General features: G+C 42.2%; 1 protein-coding gene across 1 annotated transcript in view; it reads right to left on the bottom strand.

The window, feature by feature from the left end:
- SEMA5A (semaphorin 5A) overlaps positions 1–20,275 on the bottom strand; it is a gene marked incomplete at both ends in the record, with an annotated part of 314,646 nt that overhangs the window by 119,717 nt on the left and 174,654 nt on the right. The window contains 2 exons of the mRNA XM_079703072.1: positions 8,404–8,608; positions 16,996–17,131. Coding sequence (XP_079559198.1) covers positions 8,404–8,608; positions 16,996–17,131 — 341 coding nt within the window. The remainder of the gene's footprint in view (positions 1–8,403; positions 8,609–16,995; positions 17,132–20,275) is intronic.

Here is a 20,275-nt window from a genome sequence, read left to right as displayed (position 1 = left end):
TCCTATATTTAGTAAAACAAAACAATTAATTGTTGTTATACCATTTTAAGTGATTTGGCATATATTAAATTGTATTCAACAGTTTTTTCATTTTAATTGGGCTTGACATAAAGTAACACTAAAATACTGATTTTGTTTTTTCTGGTGTGTTTTTTTATGAATAATGAATGGATTGTTACTGTATTTATAAATATGCATAAATACAAAGTCATATCTTCAATTTATTATAATATTAGGTGAAGTGTAAAATCTATCCTATGTTTTCTAAAATTGACTTAAGATCCTGGAGGATTTATGAATAGATAATGTTGCTTAATACACTCATAGAGTTTATCAGGTCCTAATATAAAATACTAATTTTGTTTGTTAAGTTTAGGCCACTGAGAAATGTCAGGGGAGCAGGAGAAAGCCAGGCTAATGTTTTAAATTGGCTGCAAGATCAGGTGCAAAGTGAAAAAGTATACCCAGGTGGATTAGTGTCCTGGGACAGCTATAATAGAATACCATGTTCTAAATGACTTAAAGCAATAGAAATTTATCATCTCAGGGTTCTGGAGGCTAAAAGTCTGAAATCAAGGTGTTGGCAGGGCCATGCGCCCTGGAGACTCCGAGTAAAATCCTTCTTTGTATCTTTCCCAGCTTCTGGTGGTGGCTGTCCATCAGTGGTGGTCCCTGGCTTTCAGCCACATCCAATCTCTGCCTGTGTTGTCACATGTCATTCTCCTGTGCGTGTCTTTCTCCTCTTCTTATAAGAACACCAGTCATATTGGATTAAGGGTCCACCCTACTCCAGTATGACTTAATCTTATCTAATTACATCTGCAAAGACCCTATTTCCAAATAAGTTCACATTCTGTGCTATTGGTGGGCTAGGACTGCACCATATCCTCTGTGGGAACATAATTTAACCATAACAGCAGGTAATTGGAATTTTCCTACATTGTTGTTATTCATTACAATTACTTTATCATTAAACTCAAAATTCATTAAGTTTTATCAAATAAGCACTAGAATGACATAATGCTCCCTTTCCACCTAGGGAACGCCTTACATAAATGGGCATATATAGAGAAAATCCAGATTAGGTTTGGATTTCCAATTTCCAGTGAAAAGGACAGAATTTGGAGTGATTGTAAAAAATCTTTCCCCTATAGGATTTTCACAATTTTTTTAAATACTTTTTTTGGCTGCACTGCACGGCATGTGGGAACTTACTTCCCTGATCAGGGACTGAACCCGCGCCTCTTGCATTGGAAGTGCAGAGTCTTAACCACTGGACCACTAGGGAAGTCCTAGATTTTCACAAATTAATGCTTACTTGTGACACTTAGGTAGTTACAAATTGCTTATAAATATTAAGGGAGATAATAGTAACGGCAACAGTAAATGTATTACTTAATTTTTGGTGCCTAAAAAGATTTCCCTAGGGTCCTTAAGTCTTATGTACTTTAGTTCAAGGCAATACCTGAGGTCTGTCCCTCACTCATTATTATTATTATTATTATTATTATTATTATTATTATTATTATTATTATATTTGGATTAAAGCCTTCATAAGGTCTATAGAGCATATATCATTTATCTCTGCCTTCGTTTGTAACTGGACAACTCTACATGGTTGGGTGAATTCTTCCTTAGTGTGATTGCATAGAAAGCAGAGTATGAAGCAAGGATTAGAAGCTGATGTATTGTTAGGGGTACAACCCCAGGGCTGTGTGAGTGAGGGAAGAGATACAGCGGGAAGAGGGGAGTAGTGCCCCGTGAAGGGTCACCATAGGCTACTCCTGTATGCTGAGCCACAAAGAGGTATCTGCTCGGCTACGTGAAGAACCCATTGAGTTCGTGAATAGCCCATTGGAAGGAAAAAAGAGAAAGGAATTTATTAGGTGGTTTCTTCCCATATCCTGCCTCTTGTTGGTGGAGATTAGCCTCAAGGGAGTTAGTACCCTCCACTTCCGCGTTGTATCTCTCCCAGATCCTTTAGCATCTGCTTGAGAAGCTATATCCCAGACCAGTGGTGTGATGTCTCATCCATGTCCAGAAGTGGCATGAGGGCCTGGCCACCAGCTGGTCAGCACCAGTGGGAAGAACCTCATGGTCCTGCCGAGGCATTTATCAGCCCAGGTGGCAGCTGAGATGGAGCAAAAGGCTGAGGGTCCAGGAGAAAGGAAGGCCAAGGAAATCTGAGGAGGGGCTTAAGACATGTCCAGTTCATGGACCTTCTCTGAGTGTTCTGTATACACGATGCTTCACCAGCTCTCAGAGCCCTTCATGTTCTATAGGACACTTTAATTTTTCTTTCATCTGAAATTAAAATGGATCCTCAGCTCACCACCCACCCTTTTTCCATGACTTCTGTCCTGATATTCTTCTTTAACTAGAAATCAAGGTTCTTTGTTTTGATAGATGCTATATCCCTAAATTCTCCATGTACCTTTATTTTTGAAGGAAAGATTAGCCTAGAATGAAACTCTTGAGTCACATTCAATTTTCCTCCAATTTTTACATATATTGCTTTACTTGAAATCTGGTCTTGAGTGTTCCATTATTTTGTTTTATTTTGTTTTCCTTTCTTTCTCAAAGCTTCTCCATCATTTGTTTGGCTGAATCTAGCCAGTAATTAGCCTTGTTTTTTGCTTGTAAAAGACACTCCTGGTATTTATTCTATTGCTTGAGATTTTCATTTTGCAGCATGTCTACTTGTTTTCTTTATTCCTGGTTGAATATAATACTCTTGATTCATATTTTCTTTTTTTTCAGAATATTTTTGACCACATTTCACAGATTTATGCAGTTAGAGAGTGTTCTGGAACCACCTAACATTTTTTTCCATTTGTAGGTATGTTTTTCTCCTGAGTACCTGAATAATTATTTCTTTACTTTTGCAATTTAAAGACTTAACCTGACTACATTCAGTGTTCTTTTATTTTGAGTCAATATTGTTCAAATATGGTGTGCTTTGAAATGTACAGTCTCAGTTCTTCATTTATTTCAGAGAAATCATTCCTGGTACCTTTGCCTGTCCCTGCCTAGATCACCAGGTTCTATTACATATGATTTCTGACTTTTTTTTTAGCCTGATATATTTTAGTCATTCTGTATCAGCTTGCTGCATCCTAAAACATTTTCTTTCAAATCAAGTCACATCTGTTTTGCTAACTAGTTAGCAAATCATACTAGCAACTACGGAGATGAACTGTAAACATGTCTGCTCTGCTCATGTTGGATAACAGATTTTATATCTGCATCACAAACAATTAGAAATCAATCACAATAATGTCAGGGCCCAAGCACAGAGAGAGGCAAGGTATATTTATTATAGAGAAGTGATTCTAAATTAAAAAAAATGAAAGAAACAAACAAAACAAAACTATTATTTCCTCTAGAACAGCAATACTTAAATATGGACCAGAAATGCCTAACATTGAGTTGATCTGGGATCCTGTTAGAAACACCCCACTCTCCGTGCTGAATCAGAATCTCATGGGGCTGGGCTCAGGAACCCACATTTCTCATGCCCTTGAGGTGAGTCTTAGCCATGCCCTCATTGAACAGACACTGGTCTAAAATAGCGCTCCAGAAATAAGAAGGGTTGAGTTAAGGGAATAAACAGTTATGGAAATAAATAAATAAATAAATGGTTAGCAGAGGTGGCAGAGGCTTCAAAACTATAGAACTTGGTACTTGAACAAAAGCAAGAAAGCATATGGGAGAAGAGGCAGATTGGTAGACACAGTGGAATTGAGATCAAGTGAAAATAAAGTAACATATTTCACCCTAGAGAGGACAGTAGAAACTCTGAAGCTGAATGGTATTTCCAGGGAGATACCATAGAATTAGAACAACCATAGCTAAGGGCAGAGCAACAGCCATAGGTGAGGGGCAGAGAGAACACATGGAGCTGGCAAAGGAATATCACAGAGGGAGAGGTGCCAGAAGAGACAGGGTTCCGCAAATCAAGATTCCCAGAATACGCGGATGGTCAACATGATGCTAATTTTGTCTTTGTAGAGAGGCACTGAGCAGCTGTTTGGATATAAGACACAGCCACGTATAGATCTCCAGTCATAAATATCCTAAAGGAGTTACCATTGCCATTTGGCCTCCTGCTCTGAGAAGACCTTCAAAGAAATAACTTACAAAGAGTCAGCACAGTCATGGCACAGATAATGTGCCTAATCGCAGCCGGATTTCCAACAGGAGAGAGATGGGAGTAGCATGAAAACAGACCCAGAAGGGGTCCGGGAAAGGCTGTTTGACTCAGGGGGGTGACCCCAGAGTCAAACAGCCTTCCCTGGTGGCCAGCAGGGAAATGCCATTCAAGCTGCAAGAAGCAAAGTGAACTGCACAATGAACAGAGGTTTTTTCACTTCAATTTTTAGATAATACTGACAAATAAAATTAACCAGTTTTCAAATGGCCATGGACAGGTGTTCTCCAATTTGTGCTTATTCAAGTAAACTCCAGGTGAGAGAAAATAAGTTATCACAGACCCTGATTCCCAAACCCAAGATATCAAACTGATTTTATTAGCAAGTTAAGAAGTATTCCATCTTCACATTCACTGGTTGTGAATGTTACCCTCATGCTCTGTCGGCTGAGCACTTATTATAACCTGAATAAGGTACAGCATGTGGACTCAGTTTCTTGTAAAATGCATCCAAGGTTTGACTTGATGTAAACTACTTGGGCAAGATATAAATAAAAGGCCACATAAACATCAGCCTTCTGAATTTTAAAGGTCAAATTCTGTAATCTTTGTCATCCCTACTTGTTAGGAGTTGTTCAGCTCTTAGCTGGTTTAGTTAAAACAGACTGGTGTTTTTGGATATTCTTTCTAATATTCCATTTTTACATTTCAATGCTTTGGAAATAAAGAAGAAAGCTATCTGCTGGATCATTAAAAATGTTATCCTTTAAAGCTAAATTTTATTCTGAACTAAAACTTGTAAAAGAAGAGATCACCTCCAAAATGTATTCATCAGTGCTATAAGAGATAAATGAAAAGATCCAGAACTTGGTTGAGACATGAAATTTGTACTTTAAGAGGTCCTAAAGTTAGAATCATCAAACTAGTCTAAACAAACTTAAATACCATCTATGTATCCAGATGCTAGGAGAACTCTGCATGTCTGCCCTGAGTCCCTTCATGGGGTTGGGAGCAGGACTCTCTTTGGGACTCCATGTATCCATGGTTATTTCTCTGCTGAAAGGGGCCTTCACCCACTGCAAAACCCCTTCCCCTTGAGTTTAATAAACAACCTGTCAGTCATGGAAACTGCAGAGGAGTTCTATGTATGGCATCGTTCCCCATAATCCCATGCTGTGATGGCTGTTAGTACATCTTGCTATGCCATGACTGAATTTACAGACAGGCAGTAGATTAAAACAAAAGCAACAAATCAGGTCTGCAGAACAAAAAAGTGAATCTCTGTAGGACATATTTGCGGAGTGGCTTGCGGTCTATCATTATCAGAATGAGAACTGCAAACCTGGAGCCAGGATCAGACAGCCTGGGGTAACCATAGCTACTTCAGGCTGAGCTAATCCCCCTAGCTTTAGCGTGGGAGGGGATGGGAACCAGCGGGGGAGGGGAAGAGCAGCAGCCCAATCATGAGATCATTCAAAACAGACTTGAGCAAACAAGTTTCTAGAAGGCTGTACTGTTTAAAAAGCCACAGATGCTGACTATAATTTAATCTCAGATTGGTAATTTATCTAAGTTGTTTTGTTGGAATTTGATTTAGATTCTGTTCAAACATGTTGTTTGTAATAAAGATCCTCAAATATTTTAGCCCAGTGGCCATGTTTTAAGTTGATAGAACAAGTTGCTTATTGCTATGGAGTGAATGTGAGTGTCGTCCCAAAATTCACACTGAAGCCCTAATCTTCAAAGCAATGATATTTGGAGGTGGGGTCTTTAGGAGGTAATTAGGTCATGAGAGTGGAGCCCCATGATGGGATTAGTGCCCTTATAAGAAGAGACAGGAGAGACATGATCTCTCTCTCCACCAAGTGAGGACACAGCAAGAAGATGGTCATCTACAAACCAATAAGTAAAAAAGAAACAAACATGACCTTCCCATGGCCTTGGTTGTGGACTAGGTCAGGTTTCTCAAGTTGAGGCCATAGGCTGCTCTGTGCTGACCTACCCAGGCCTGCTATGACCAGCCCATCTCCCTTCACCATCCCTCCTCCAAGTGCTGATGAGGAACTCAACAGCCTCCTAGATTTCCAAGAGGACTCTATTTTCTGTGGCATCAACCAGAACATTTATGGGAAAAAATAAAATAGGAAAATTTTGGAGAGATCCATTTCTTTCATTCCTCAAGCTACCACACCCTATCGGGGAATTAAGATGAAAATTGCAGAAAAAGGGTCATGGTTCCTTCTTAGGCTCTGGTGAGCAAGATAGACACTGTGATGATAATTCCTTACCTGCTCTTAAAACAGACTTGAGGTCCCATCCCCTCAGGCTAACACATCAATCTTCTACAGGCCTTCACTGAATAGCTTCCGGAAGCCTTGCTCATGGTAGCTGTTTCCCCCTAACCTCCTCCATGCTCCCTCCCTGTCCCCCACTCCTCCCTCAGACTGACCTTTAGAGGCACCAGTGGCCTTCTTTGGTGATGCAATGGTCACATCTCTGTCTTTAGCTGAGCTGACCACACAGCAGCACCAGCCACAGCTGGCCACTGCTGCATCAGGCTCTTTGTCTGTGTCCCTCCTTGTGCAAAGCCAGCTCTTCCTCCTTGGTCAGCTCTCAGCTTAACCTCATCAGCCAAGCACAGGAGCCTTCCTGACTCTCCTACCACATCACTTTAGTCACACCCACTGCATAAACTTGGCATCAATTCTCAAGATTTCCTTAGTGGTTGGTTCATTATGTGCTGTCCCTGCAGGAATATAGAGCAAGATGCTGCTGGTCTGCTCACCATCTCACTCATCAGCACTCAGATGAACCGCAAAATAGTAAAAGCTCAGTAAATCTTAGCAACTTTGTAAATAAAATTAACCAACTGATGGGTATAAGATATTATTAACAACAACAGTGGAAACTGTGTTCTATGAAAAAGTGCCAACTATACAAAACATTGGACAGAGGATGTAAGGATGGGGTGGACTTCACAAAGCAGGATTTTCTATACGGGAGGACCTGAAGCAAGAAAGAGCTGGGCAAGTTTGTAAAACTAAGACCCAGCCACGAGGCCAGCCTAGGGCACCTGGCGCTGTTCATGTAATGAACAGAGATGGTACCTGCCTTCAACAGGTGGGTTACTGTGGAAACCAAAGAGGTCTAGTTGTCACTGATAATTTGATAAGCATTGTTGCCTGTGTTTTCTGTAAAGTATTTTCTTATTTATGCCCCCAAACATATTCTTCAGAATGCTTCTACCTACAATCCTACAACAGGAATATATTGCTGTGAGCACTGTTTGTAAACCAACTGGAAATCATATGACAATCTCAGGATACTATTTCACCAGACAATGTCCTCTAACAAATTTCACTGTCTTAAATTATCTGAATTAAAATGGTCTTTCCAAGAAAAGATGTATTTTATGAGTAGTTGAGAAATACTAGTTAAGAAATCAGTATTTACAATAGCCAAGACATGGAAACATCCTGTCCACCAACAGATGAATGGATAAAGATATGATTTTATATATATATATATATATATATATATATATATATATATATACACACAATGGAATATTACCCAACCATAAAAGAGTGCAATAATGCCATTTTCAGCAACATGGATGGACCTAGAGATTATGATACTAAGCAGAGTAAGTCAGAAAGAGAAAGACAAATACCATATATTACTTATATGTGGAATCTAAAACACGACACAAATGAACTTATCTATGAAACAGAAACAGACTCACAGACATAGAGAACAGACTTGAGGTTGCCAAAGGAGATGGGAGGGTGAAGGAGGGAAGGATTAGGAGTTTGGGATTAGCAGATGCATAATAGTATACATATTATGGATAAACAACAAGGTCTTACTGTATAGCACCAGGAACTATATTCAACATCCTGTGATAAACCATAATGTAAAAGAACACAAAGAAGAATACACACACACATATATAACTGAATCCCTTTGCTGCAGAGCAGAAATTAACACAACACTGTAAATCAACTATACTTCAATGAAATTGAAAGAAAGAAATCAGGCATTGGTTTTCCAATAAAAATGATAACTAACACAGTGAAAAAAGATGATGTGATTATTTTCGGAGGATGACGAAGATAAAGAAGCATCCTGGGCTTTGCTGCTTGGAGAAAAGAAGACAGGCCCAAAGCTTGACATTGAGATCTCATGTTTAGAACTTAAAACACAAAATCAGGAGGTGATAGAAAGCTCCTCAGAGGAGGGCGAGCTCCTACCTGTGGCCAAATAAATGATGTGGATGAGCGCGTCCCTGCCCTGCACCAGGTCGACGGCCACGTGGGAAAAGCGGCTGTTGTCCTCCATGAAGGAGGGCACTGCAGTCACTGGTTGCACCACCTCATGCATCAGGATGAACTTCTGAGCGTCCTGCAGGTTCCTTTCCGTCAGGTTCACATACAGGCCCTGGTCCATGGTGCCGCACTGCAGAAGAAGACATGCAGTTACTGGAATCAGCCACCCCAGCTGGAGGGCAACTGGGAATCTGAACACCTGAGTGGGCCAATGTGCTCCCTTCTCCATTTCTGCCAAAGTCCCCATCCTTGGTGTTCCTTCCATTTTAGGTTTGAACTTGTTATATTTGGGGAGTCTCTTCACTCCCATCATAAATGAACGATGAGAACAAATGGACTTATCTACAAAACAGAAACAGACTCACGGACTTAGAGGATCAACTTATGGTTACCGGAGGGTGGGATGGGGGGCGAGGGATAGTCAAGGAGTTTGTGACTGACATGTACACACTGCTATATTTAAAATAGATAACTAACAAGGACCTACTGGATAGCACAGGGAACTCTGCTCAATGTTGTATAACAACCTAAATGGGAAAATAATTTGAAAAAGAATAGCTATGTGTATGTGTTTAACCGAATCACTTTGCTGTACACCTGAAACACAACACTGTTAGCCAATTACACTCCAATATAAAATAAAAAGTTAAAGAAAAATAAATGAAGGATCAAAAGCTTGAAAAAAATGGAGTAGAAGTCGTTGCTAACTTCAATTCCAACAGCATATACAGAAAATCTCCTCATCACCTGTGGAGTCCCTTGGGCGCTGTCTGGCTAAGTGCATACTACTTAATCTGTCAGGTAAATCAGGTTCCCAGATGGAAAACACAGCAATCAAATGCATCATGTAGATTTGCTAGTTTTCCTTGGAATGGTGGGTTTATAAGCAAGACATGGATTCCACGAAGATAGAATTAGGTCATTTTAATCTGTAAACTATGTGATATTGTTCTACTGTCTTTTACATGGGCTACAAAACACTGGGCTGGCCTTATTGCTTTGTGCTCATATTCTGAGCTAGAAGAACCAACAAATTCACATAGAGTCAAGCATCCGAGAAAAAACATGGGGCAGGGAAGCAAAACTTTCCACCCCAAAATGTCTCTCTGGCATGTGGATTATTTCGAGCTGAAAACAACGAAGGCCCAATAGACTCAGGAAGACACTTTGACCTTCCCCCTAAGTGCCTAAAAAATTTAGATGGAGGCCCTGTTCCTGGAATAGAGCTATCTCCAGAGATATCAGCAAAGAATATGGGCTAAGTGTGGTGGGAGAAACTTAGCAGGGCCTAGAGATCAGAGCCCACTCTGGGTCCCATTGTCTCTGTAGGCCCAGCAAACACTTATTTACCGAGCATTTGCTTTTCTATCTCCAGGTCAATTGCTTTTGTCCCCTTTGAAGTCTCAAACTACTACCCTCAACATGCTCTTTCGTCTTTAGCTAAAGATGGTATTTAAGATGAGGGTTTTGGCCACTTGGGTGAGTTACTCAGTTTTCCTGGGTCCCTCCCATGTATACATGTTATTAAACTTTTGTTGGATTTTCTCCTGTTAATCTGTCTCATGTCAATTTAATTCTTAGACTGGTCAGAAGAATCTAGAAGGGCAGAGGAAACTTTCTTTCTCCCCAACAGTGATGAATTTTCAAGAAGAGAGGGGAGTAAGATAAAGGAAGGGAGATGGGCAGAGAGAAGAGTGTAAAGGAAGAAATCAGAAGGAAATAGGAAGGAAGGAAGAAGATTCTCAGGTAGAAGAAATACCACAAAGAGGAATCTGTGATACACAGGGAAAAAAAAAAATAGGCCTGGTAATTGCTGAGAATTAAACTCAGAGCTGTGCTGCGAAAAGGCTGGCAGGTGTTAGGTAGGATGGTCCTGGGCAAGGATGAGGTTAAAAGAGGGGTAGGAAAGCAAGCAAAGCTTTCCTGGGGCAGAACATAGAATCAGAAAATTATCACCAAGCTTTCTCATTTCTTTCATACACTTTAAATTGTGGTACCAATAAAGGCTGATCCTCGGCAGAACTTCATAGAAGTAGGTTTGATGGAAATGAATTTCCCTGTTCATACCATCTGAAACTACCTTTATAACATGTCATTTCTAATACTTGGTTTTATAATAGGTTAGAGGTGCAAAAGTATAAGATGGATATGGCTTTTTAAGAATAGACGGTATTTTTGTAGCACTTGATAAAATATCCTACATGCCATAAAATGATACGCTGATTTAGAATTAAAGTATCTTGGAGCACAATGGATTCCAAGACTGGTCCAATGCTTAGTTTAATGTCACACCCTTGCAGGGGCCCCAGGTACCAGGGGGTGGGATGGTCAGGTGAAGGTGAAGGGTACAGCTCTGTGGTCTCAGGTGAGGCCCTGCCTCTCAGCCTCTGCCTCTTTACCTATAAGGTGGCTAGAAAAGCACTTCCTTTGCTCACTTCACAGGGCTGTTGTGAGGCCAACTGAGACTATCAGTGGAGAGCATTTGTAAGTTAATTGAAAGTAACTGTAAGTGCCAAGGAACAAGGCCGTGTGCCTGGTACAGAGAAGCCATTCAAACAATGGTAAATGGTCAATGTGTCCGTCTAGTAGCAGGGCAGCAATTCTATGGGCCATTGAGCTGCAGGGGCCAGAGGGAATGAATTAATAAATAAAGGGAGGAAGGAATCAGTGGGTGAATACATAGCAGTGGTATTGGGGCAGGGGGGTGTGCCAGGAGATTTTCCATAATTAACATATTTAACAGTAACACTTAGAGGACAGAGACATTGCCTGTTGACAAATGTGTTACAAAATGCTCTGAAGTCTATCCAGGTGAGTTCTAGCTCTGAGAGTCAGTGTTTGGCGGTTTTCTATTCCTGAAATCAGCAGCAATACTTAAGTCACAGGTAGCAACGAGAAATCTGACTGCTGGGTGAAGTTTGCGTGCAGGTTTTGTTTTCTATGCACCGTGTAAAAAATTGGCATCAGAAAAATCAGGAGACATAATATACAACTGAGGACCTCTGGCTGCTCTTGAAGAATCTGGGGACCTAAGTGACACAGAGGCCTGGGTGGGCTGGGGCTTCAGAGCAGGAACCCCGACTGTTCCTTGTCGTTTTCACGACACTTTTCTTACTTAAATCAGCAACCTGAATTGTCACTGTGATATCGTGATTTATAATAAGAAATATATATTTGGTCTTTGTCCCTGTTCTGTCATAGAGCTCCTAAAACCCTTGAAATTTCCTAAGTGATGAGAGCAATACAGGTGTCTTTTGTTATGTTAATAAGGTGACTTTTGGACCTCACCTAATGATGGGGGCTAGTCCTCAGGGGACCCAACCATGTGATTAGAGGGTTTGAACTCTCAGTCTCACCACCCTGACCTCCAGGAAGGAGAAAGGTGCTGGAGGTTGAATCCATCACCAGTGACCAAATGATTTCATCAATCACGCCTATAGGGAAGCCTCCATAAAAACCCCAAAGGATGGAGCTCTCAGAGCTTCCAGATTGGTGAACAAGTGGAGGTTCAGGGAGCGTACCCACCTCAGAAAGAGCTCCACGCCCTTTCCGCATACCTTGCCCTACTTGCCCTGTGAATCTCTTCCATCTGGCTCTTCCTGAGTTGTGTCCTTTAGAATAAACCAGTGATCTAGTACGTAAAATGTTTGAGTTCTGTGAGCCTCTCCAGCCAATTAACGAACCTAATGAACCTTGGAATGTTCCAGCTGTAGCCCACAGGTCAGAAGCATGGGTGACTACCTGGACTTCAGAATGGCGTCTGAAGTGGGGCTCAAGGGCAGAGTCTTGCAGGACTGAGCCCTCCACCTGTCAGATCAGATGCTATCTCTGGGTGAACAGTGTCAGAATTGAGTTGACCTGTTGGACACCCAGCTGGTGTTGGAGAATTGCTTGGTGGTGTGGGAAAAAAACCCACAGGTTGGAACCGACTGACAAAATCTTTAGCCAAGAACTGGTTTTAAACTATACCCTATACTCCACAGTGTCCTGGTTTCTTTTGCCAGTCTATAATGAATATCTCACCCAAGGATTCTTTTTCAGACATTTTGAAAGCTATTTAAATTTATAGCATATATTTATTGGATCATAAGGAACCCACTTAGCTCTCTAATGGGCTGCAAATTTTCTCACCGTGCCTTATACACTGGGCTCCCGCAGTGTCTGTGTGACACCCCGGGTACTCTGTGCAAGAGGAAAACAATAAAAATAGTAAAAACACAGCCATCATCCTCCTGTGGCTTACCAGCCATAATGGTTGTGTTGCTAACACCTCTGAAAGTAATAAGATCAATACTTGTACTAAATCTTAATACAATAATACTTGCATTCTTGTTTATTTTTTTCAAGGATGACAGATCCATCCTCATCCTAGCTTGCCAACCTTTGGTGGGCAAGTCCACGATCACCTAGCCTCATGCTGAGAGGGCCTGATTTTGATGGTACCCTTCCTCCCATCTTGCTGCAAACATGTATCCTGTACCAAAGGGTGCTGATGGCGTGACCAAGTTCCTCCACCTGGCCCTCCAGCAGTGGCCTCCTCATCTGCCTGACCACTTTTGAGGGTCTGTTTTCCATTTTGGCTCCATCACTTTTGATTGGTGGTAATCAAAACCAACAGAGTCTGTCCCACTGCAGGTGTGCCACTGGATCTGAATAATGTTTTCTGGAAGTGACTGATGCTTTTCCTAGTGAGGGCTCAGAGCCTGGGTGACTTCGGGGACTGCAGCCTCTAACAGGGCAGCCTTTCACAGCACCACCTACTGTGGTTTCTAGATTGCAACTGATAAAAATAATACTTTGTTTCGTTTTGTTATTGTTTTCAATTGAGATTTCTGTATCAAATCTTGAAAAATTATGCATTGTTCCTCCTAACCCATTCTTCCTCCTGAACCTGAATCATGTTTCTGTTCTCCTAATTAATTAGATACTTCTAGTACATAAGTACTGCATAAAATTCCAAATGTCAGTAGGCAAACAATAATAAAAAAAATCTAACCACTTCTAACTGTTGGTTATTGCAAACATAAGGTCCATTATACACAACTAGTGAAGGGATCCTTAATTCAAAACATATTCCCACCCTATGCTTGCCTAGATGGTCTCACGGAAGTCAGTAAGGTTGCCTTAAGTTAGCACGGTTATCAAGTATGGTAAACCGAAAGAAAACATTTGGTACCTACTTGCACTAGGAATTATACAAAGAATCACCATAATCTATATCTCTCACTTCGTCCCAGCTTACACTTCCCCCTCCCTGTGTCCTCAAGTCCATTCTCTACATCTGCAGCTTTATTCCTGTCCTGCACCTAGGTTCTTCAGAATCCTTTTTTTTTTTTTTAAGATTCCATAGCTAGCATACAGTATTTATTTTTCTCTTTCTGACTTACTTCACTCTGTATAACACACTCTAGGTCCATCCACCTCACTACAAATAACTCAATTTCGTTTCTTTTTATGGCTGAGTAATATTCCATTGTATATATGTGCCACATCTTCTTTATCCATTCATCTGTTGACGGACACTTAGGTTGCTTCCATTTCCTGGCTCTTGTAAATAGAGCTGCAATGAACATTGTGGTACATGACTCTTTTTGAATTATGGTTTTCTCAGGGTATGTGCCCAGTAGTGAGATTGCTGGGTCGTATGGTAGTTCTATTTTTAGTCTTTTAAGGACCCTCCATACTGTTCTGCACAGTGGCTGTATCAATTTACATTCCCACCAACAGTGCAAGAGGGTTCCCTTTTCTCCACACTCTCTCCAGCATTTATTGTTGCTAGATTTTTTGATGATGGCCATTCTGACTGGTGTGAGGTGATACCTCATTGTAGTTTTGATTTGCATTTCTCTAATGATTAGTGATGTTGAGCATCCTTTTATGTGTTTGTTGGCAATCTGTATATCTTCTTTGGAGAAATATCTATTTAGATCTTCTGTCCATTTTTGGATTGGGTTGTTTGTTTTTTTGATATTGAGCTGCATGTGCTGCTTGTATATTTTGGAGATTAATCCTTTGTCAGTTGCTTCATTTTCAAATATTTTCTCCCATTCTGAGGGTTGTCTTTTCATCTTGCGTATGTTTTCCTTTGCTCTGCAAAAGCTTTTAAGTCTGTGCACATCTTAAATTCTACCCAAAGAAGACACACTCAGGTAAGCAAGCTCCCTGCCTGAAAGGCACGCCACATTCTGCAGGTTTCATTCATCACACTGCATGGCCCAACTCCCATCTCATAAACATGAGTAAGCCCTGGCATTATAAAACCAGATGCCCGTGGACTCAGGAAATGAGGGGATTTGCTGTGTGCTACAAATATATCCAGTCAAAGGGGCTATAAGTTATCCACTGTGTGGAGTCGGTTAGGCATCACAAAATTTGTTAAGTCACTGTTCACCGTGAAGACATTTGCAATTGAAACGTCAAGACATTAAAAGAACCCTATAAGTATGGTGAGCATCTTTGTTAATTTTTTTTTAAACTTCAGGATTTTACAACGGACTTTCTTAAAGGGAATGATATATTTTACCTTCATGGTTTTTACAAAGGGCCTTTTTAAACAGTTACATTACCCAAGATCCAGGGGACACAGGTGAGGTTAAGATGCAGAGACTCAACAATGGGGCAAAGAGAGTCAGTGTTCAGTTAATAATTATATAAACTGTATATATCAGGAAAAGTGACTACTTCATGTTTGGTTCCCACTAAACTGTCAGCTTGCCCCAATTTCTTTGTCTAGTACTGAACTTGGTTAGTAGCGAGGCTTGGATAACAAATATAAATCTGATCACTCAGTTTCCTGACTTATAAGTGGGGCTAATGACGCCACTTCATAGAGCTGCTGAGAAGAGAAAATAAGACAAAGCACCTAAAAATAAATAATCCTAAAATAGTCCTCCTTCTTCATTTTATCGATGAAAATTAGGATGGGAGATGCTAAATTATTTTCCTAAGTAAAGCAGTAAGTGGTAAAGTGGACGTGTAAACCCATCCCAATTGCCAGCCCTGTGATCTTTAGGAAAAAAAAAAAACAAAAACTCAAAACAATTAGAATTGAATGGTACCTGCCAAAGTCCAAGTAAAGTGTAAAGTAACTGAACTTTTCCCTACTAGCAGTTTTCTCAAAAGCCAGAGAGGTTTCATGTGTTGGGATAACAAACGCATCAGAATTTTGAGGCCTAGATACAGGACCCAGTTCTAGTACTGATTAGTTACGAAACTAAAGTTTCTCTAGTCGGAAGAGGTTGAGGCTTTGTATCTGAGGACTGGGGTTGGGAACCCAGCTCAGCCACTAATCAGCCAGTGTCCTTGGCCTAATTACATGCTCTGAGGTTCAACGAATGCCCGTCTCTGTCTGTGGGAGAAGCTGTTACCAATCATAGCACAGTTGCCAGAATGCGACAAGATACGTGGGAAGCACTGAGCCCAGTGTCTGGAACTTGGTGGTTCTAAAAATTACACCCATGATGATGATGATGCCAATGCTATGAAAGTTCTTCTCAGAAGAAAGGCCCTCAAGGGAAGCCTGCTGTTATGCATGAATGTCTGTGTCTCCCCAAAATTCATATGTTGAAACCCTAACCCTCAGGGTGGCTGTATTTGGGGTTGGAGTCTCTAAGGAAGTGACTGAGGTCAAATGAGGTCATAAGGGTGGGCCCCTGATCTCATAGGATTAGTGTCACTCCATGTTCACTGAGGAAAAAAAAAAGCCACATGAGGACACAGTGAGAAGGTGGTCGTCTACAAGCTAGGAAGGGAGCTCTCGTCAGAAAGTGAATTGGTCAGAACCTTGATCATGGACTTCTAGCCTCCAGAATCACAAGAAAATAAATTTCCCATCTGTGGTATTTTATTACAGCAGCCTGAGCTGACTAATACACTTGCTGACTGACCAAACATGAGTAGATGGCTTCATCTCTTTGGGTTTCAGCTTCTTCTGAACATGGGTATATGAGAGGAGATGATGTACAGAGCCCCTTACAGCTTGAACATGTGGCAATTTTGTGATTTGTACATGAATGGCCTCCACCTGCTCTTTATTCCCTCACAGCTGCCCCATCACATCCCATTCACCTCAACGGGAAATCTCACCACATTCCCAATTAGAGCTCAAATTCTGTTTGTGCATCTCCACTGCTCTGTGTCCTGGACCCCATTCATTACAGCATCATTCATTAGGAGTCAGAGCTTCTGGGTACACAGAGTCCACCATCATTAGTACTAATTGAAGCTTGGACTCCCAACCTGCTGCATTATGCTGGCCTTTTTCAGTCCAGGCTCAGGCGTCACAGCTGACAAAAGGCCCTTTTTTGGTCAGGCGCCTCAGTAGACAAAAGGCCTCGGTCTATTTACATGAGACAAGCCGAGTGTGGGGCTGTCCCCAGGGGCTGGGTGGCAGTGGCTCACAGCCTTACTGTGCATGCGTTGGGGGGTTAAATCGCCCCAGCCAGTCTGTCTACACAAGGACTCTGCATGCTATGTGGGGGAACGATGGGAAGAGTGCCCCTTTGTCCCCAGAATTACCTGGAAGTTGGGGTTAGGGTTGGGATACGGGAGCCAGGCGGACCGAGAGCTCTCCTGGTACTTGAAGGGCCCATTAAAGGCCTGTGAGATGGCGCTGAGGTTGAAGACGCACACGGCAGAGGCAGCGATGCTGTTCCTGGGAGCCGAGGAAGAGAAAGGAGAAGGCAGGTCAGAAAGCCCCGCTGAGATTGCTGTCCTCCCACGGGCCCTGGGGGACAAGGAAGCACCTTCTAGGGGAAGACTCACCATTAGTCTCCTAAACACCCCGAGGATGAAGCTGAAGCAGTGAACCGTGTCCCCCTGGGGTTTCTTTATAGGGGAACAAACACTTCACTCTAGGAACAAGGGTATTTAGCAGTTATGACACTCATAATCCTGCCAGATGAGATGAATTCACTCGGCCACAAGGGGAATGACAAAGGCTTTTGAGGAGCTGTATGTTATGCCTTCTGAATTCCTGAAGGAAAAGACTTTCTCCTCCCGTGGATGGACTCCTCATCAGCCTAGCAGGGCTCTCCCCACCTGTTCATCTGCTTACTTTAGCTGGCAGTGGGGCAAGCTGCTGCTGCTGCTTTTTAAAAAAGCCCCAGATAGTTGTGGTTATATGCTATCCTTTAAAAAAATACCAACTAAAAGCATTTTGGAAAAAGTGCCTGTCAGAGACCCTCCATATATATATAATGTATCTATCTATCTATCTATATTTTTTTAATTTAAAAAGAATTTTAAATTCAAAGGGTCAGAGAGAAACATTTGACACAGCACTGACACAGGACATCTTGAAGCCTTAATTTAGAATTCAAGCTGTGCAGAATTGAAGGCTATAAATGAGAGGCTCTCAGAGTCCCGTGCCCTTTACTAAGTGGAAACAGCAATATTTTTTTGTTGTTAAATAAGTCTGCATTGTGAGCTTAGCTATGGTTTTAAAATTTCGTGCTAATGCTTTTAGCTAATAACATGTCTGCTTATCCATTTCCACCCCCCCCGAATCAAAGAAAAAGTCAAGAAACTCCAAAATGGAAATATCTACCTTAAACTTGGTTCATCTGAAAAATACTGAATAGGTGGTAGACACCTTCTAAAGGCTTGACAAACTCCAACTCATTTAAGCTTCATAAGGTAGGGGAAATTCATTGTTAGGAAATTGGGACCCAGTGAGGTCAAGACAACTGCCCCAAATCACCCAGCCACTAAATGGGGGAGTAGGAGTGAAACCCCAGGTGGGTTGGTACCAAAAAGGGAAATTTGTGAATTCTTTGTGACAGCTCTATGTGGATGGTAATAAAAAACACCCCCATGGAAGGTTAGAGCCTTGAGAGCAGGGGTGCATGTTCCCTCTGGAAGCTCCAGCACAGAGAAGAGTCTGGTGGGAAGACGCGTACCCCTCACTGCCGGCAAATAAACTGATAACCGATAAATATGAACTTATTCATATTGTTAATTTTACTCTTTTTTTTAAGAAGATGAGAAGTCAAATTGTGTAAGGAAGAATTAACCTTTGGACACGTGACTGGACTTCAGCGAGAAGTCGAAGACAGCTCTGCTGGAGCAATAATGGCCAGCCAGACCCACAGGAGGGGTTCTACCTGGGGACCAGGTGACCACGCCTTGGCCCTGGCACAGTGACAGTCGCGGGCAGAGTGTTAATAACACCTCCCTGAGCCCTCTGCTAAGTGCCTGAAAGGGAGCATCTTACTTATCACAGGGAACCTCTAGACCCCGAGATCAGCCTGATTTGACAGATGTAGGAACAAAAGCACAGGGAGGTTACTGAACCCAAGTCACAGGCTGAGGGGAAGTAAAGCAGGATTTACATGGGGTCCAGGGGTTCATGCCTTTGACCCCATTGCTATGCTTCTTCTCAGGAAGAGAAGAAATGTATCGTCTCCTTGCTGGCTTTCCATTTCTCAGTTTACCGTGTTCACTCACTCTGAAGGGGGCTGGGCGGGGTCTCTGGTGTCACTGTGGATGTCCCCATGGCTGCCAGCCTGAGCATCCCTGACAGGTGTTGGTGGATACTTCTTTTTGCCCCTCAGTGAGCTGAGGCCCATCGGTACAGCACATGTATGCCAATGTGCGCAACACACACACACCCACTTTCCTGTTCTCCCTCTGCCCTTTAACTTGCGGTGATCTGAGAAGGGTGGGGAGCAAGGACGTGGGTGACTCCCCAGGAGCTCTTCCCCTGCTCTTCCTGGGATAGGCCTGCCCACTAGAACTGCGCGTTCACCTTCTCCTGCCTGTCCCTGCACGCAGGGGAGGTCAGCCCAGGTCTAGACTACTGTGACCTTGTGGATGTGTCTGCTTAAAGCTGGGGTCGGTAGTCATAAGCCCATTTGGCTAACAGACTTTCAATCACATATCACAAGCTGGGCTCTATCAGTAGTCATGGTGATAACGTGGCCTTCATCTAATGCTCTGTTTTATTTCTTTACCTGTTTAAAGCCCAGGCAGGTAAAAGTGGAGGTAGCCCCCCGGCCCTTGGTGATCCCAACAATATGGGAACTTAGAGTTTCCTTCCTTAATCTGCTGGAAGCCGCTGGCAGAAAAGTAGAGAGCTTCCTCCTAGCTCTACATCTCCTAAGGAGGGAAGAGAAATCAAAAGTTTCGCCCTCTCCCACTCCTCCTACGACATTATCTGAGAGCCAGCATCTTTAGATTTCCAGGAAAAACACAGGCAAAACCTTCAGAGATTCTGTTGCAGGAGTGTACCATTTCCTGCAGCCCAACTCATGCCCCAGGGTTTGAGAAAACCCCACAGTGCTAGGGACAGAATGGGCTGGAAGAGTGAACTTTATCCCCATTCCCCAGTGCTAGGGACCTTGATGAATATACAGGGACAAACCAACCCTATGGGCAAAAGCACCAGAAAGCTTAGCCAGGGCATTTTTAGTTATCAGTTCAGAGACAGGACATAACCTGTACCACAAACTGTCACTTTCTTTCAATTTGGAGCAAGTCTTACCAAGAATGCGGTCACCTCCTGAGAGGGTAAGAGCAAGGCAGAGACAGGAGAGGGAGCACAGGCAGAACATATGGGATTAGAGATGAAAAGATCAGAAAGTTGTTCCCAAGACCTAGTGAGAATAAGTATTCAAGAGAGAAAGGGAAGTCTAGCAATTCTTTTTCTGTTAGTATAGATGCCCCATATAGGATGATTTCCAACATGATGGGCATTTGAAACACTGAACAACTAATCTGGAATAGTCTGAAACATATTTTTGCAAGTATCCAAATTGACTATCCACCCTCTTGGAATGGCCCAGACACAGTAATTTTA

The sequence above is a fragment of the Hyperoodon ampullatus genome, assembly GCF_949752795.1.
Source record: "Hyperoodon ampullatus genome assembly, chromosome: 4".
NCBI classification, from domain to species: domain Eukaryota; kingdom Metazoa; phylum Chordata; class Mammalia; order Artiodactyla; family Ziphiidae; genus Hyperoodon; species Hyperoodon ampullatus.
Note: the sequence above shows the minus strand (reverse complement) of the source record. Positions and strands in the feature narration are given on the sequence as shown.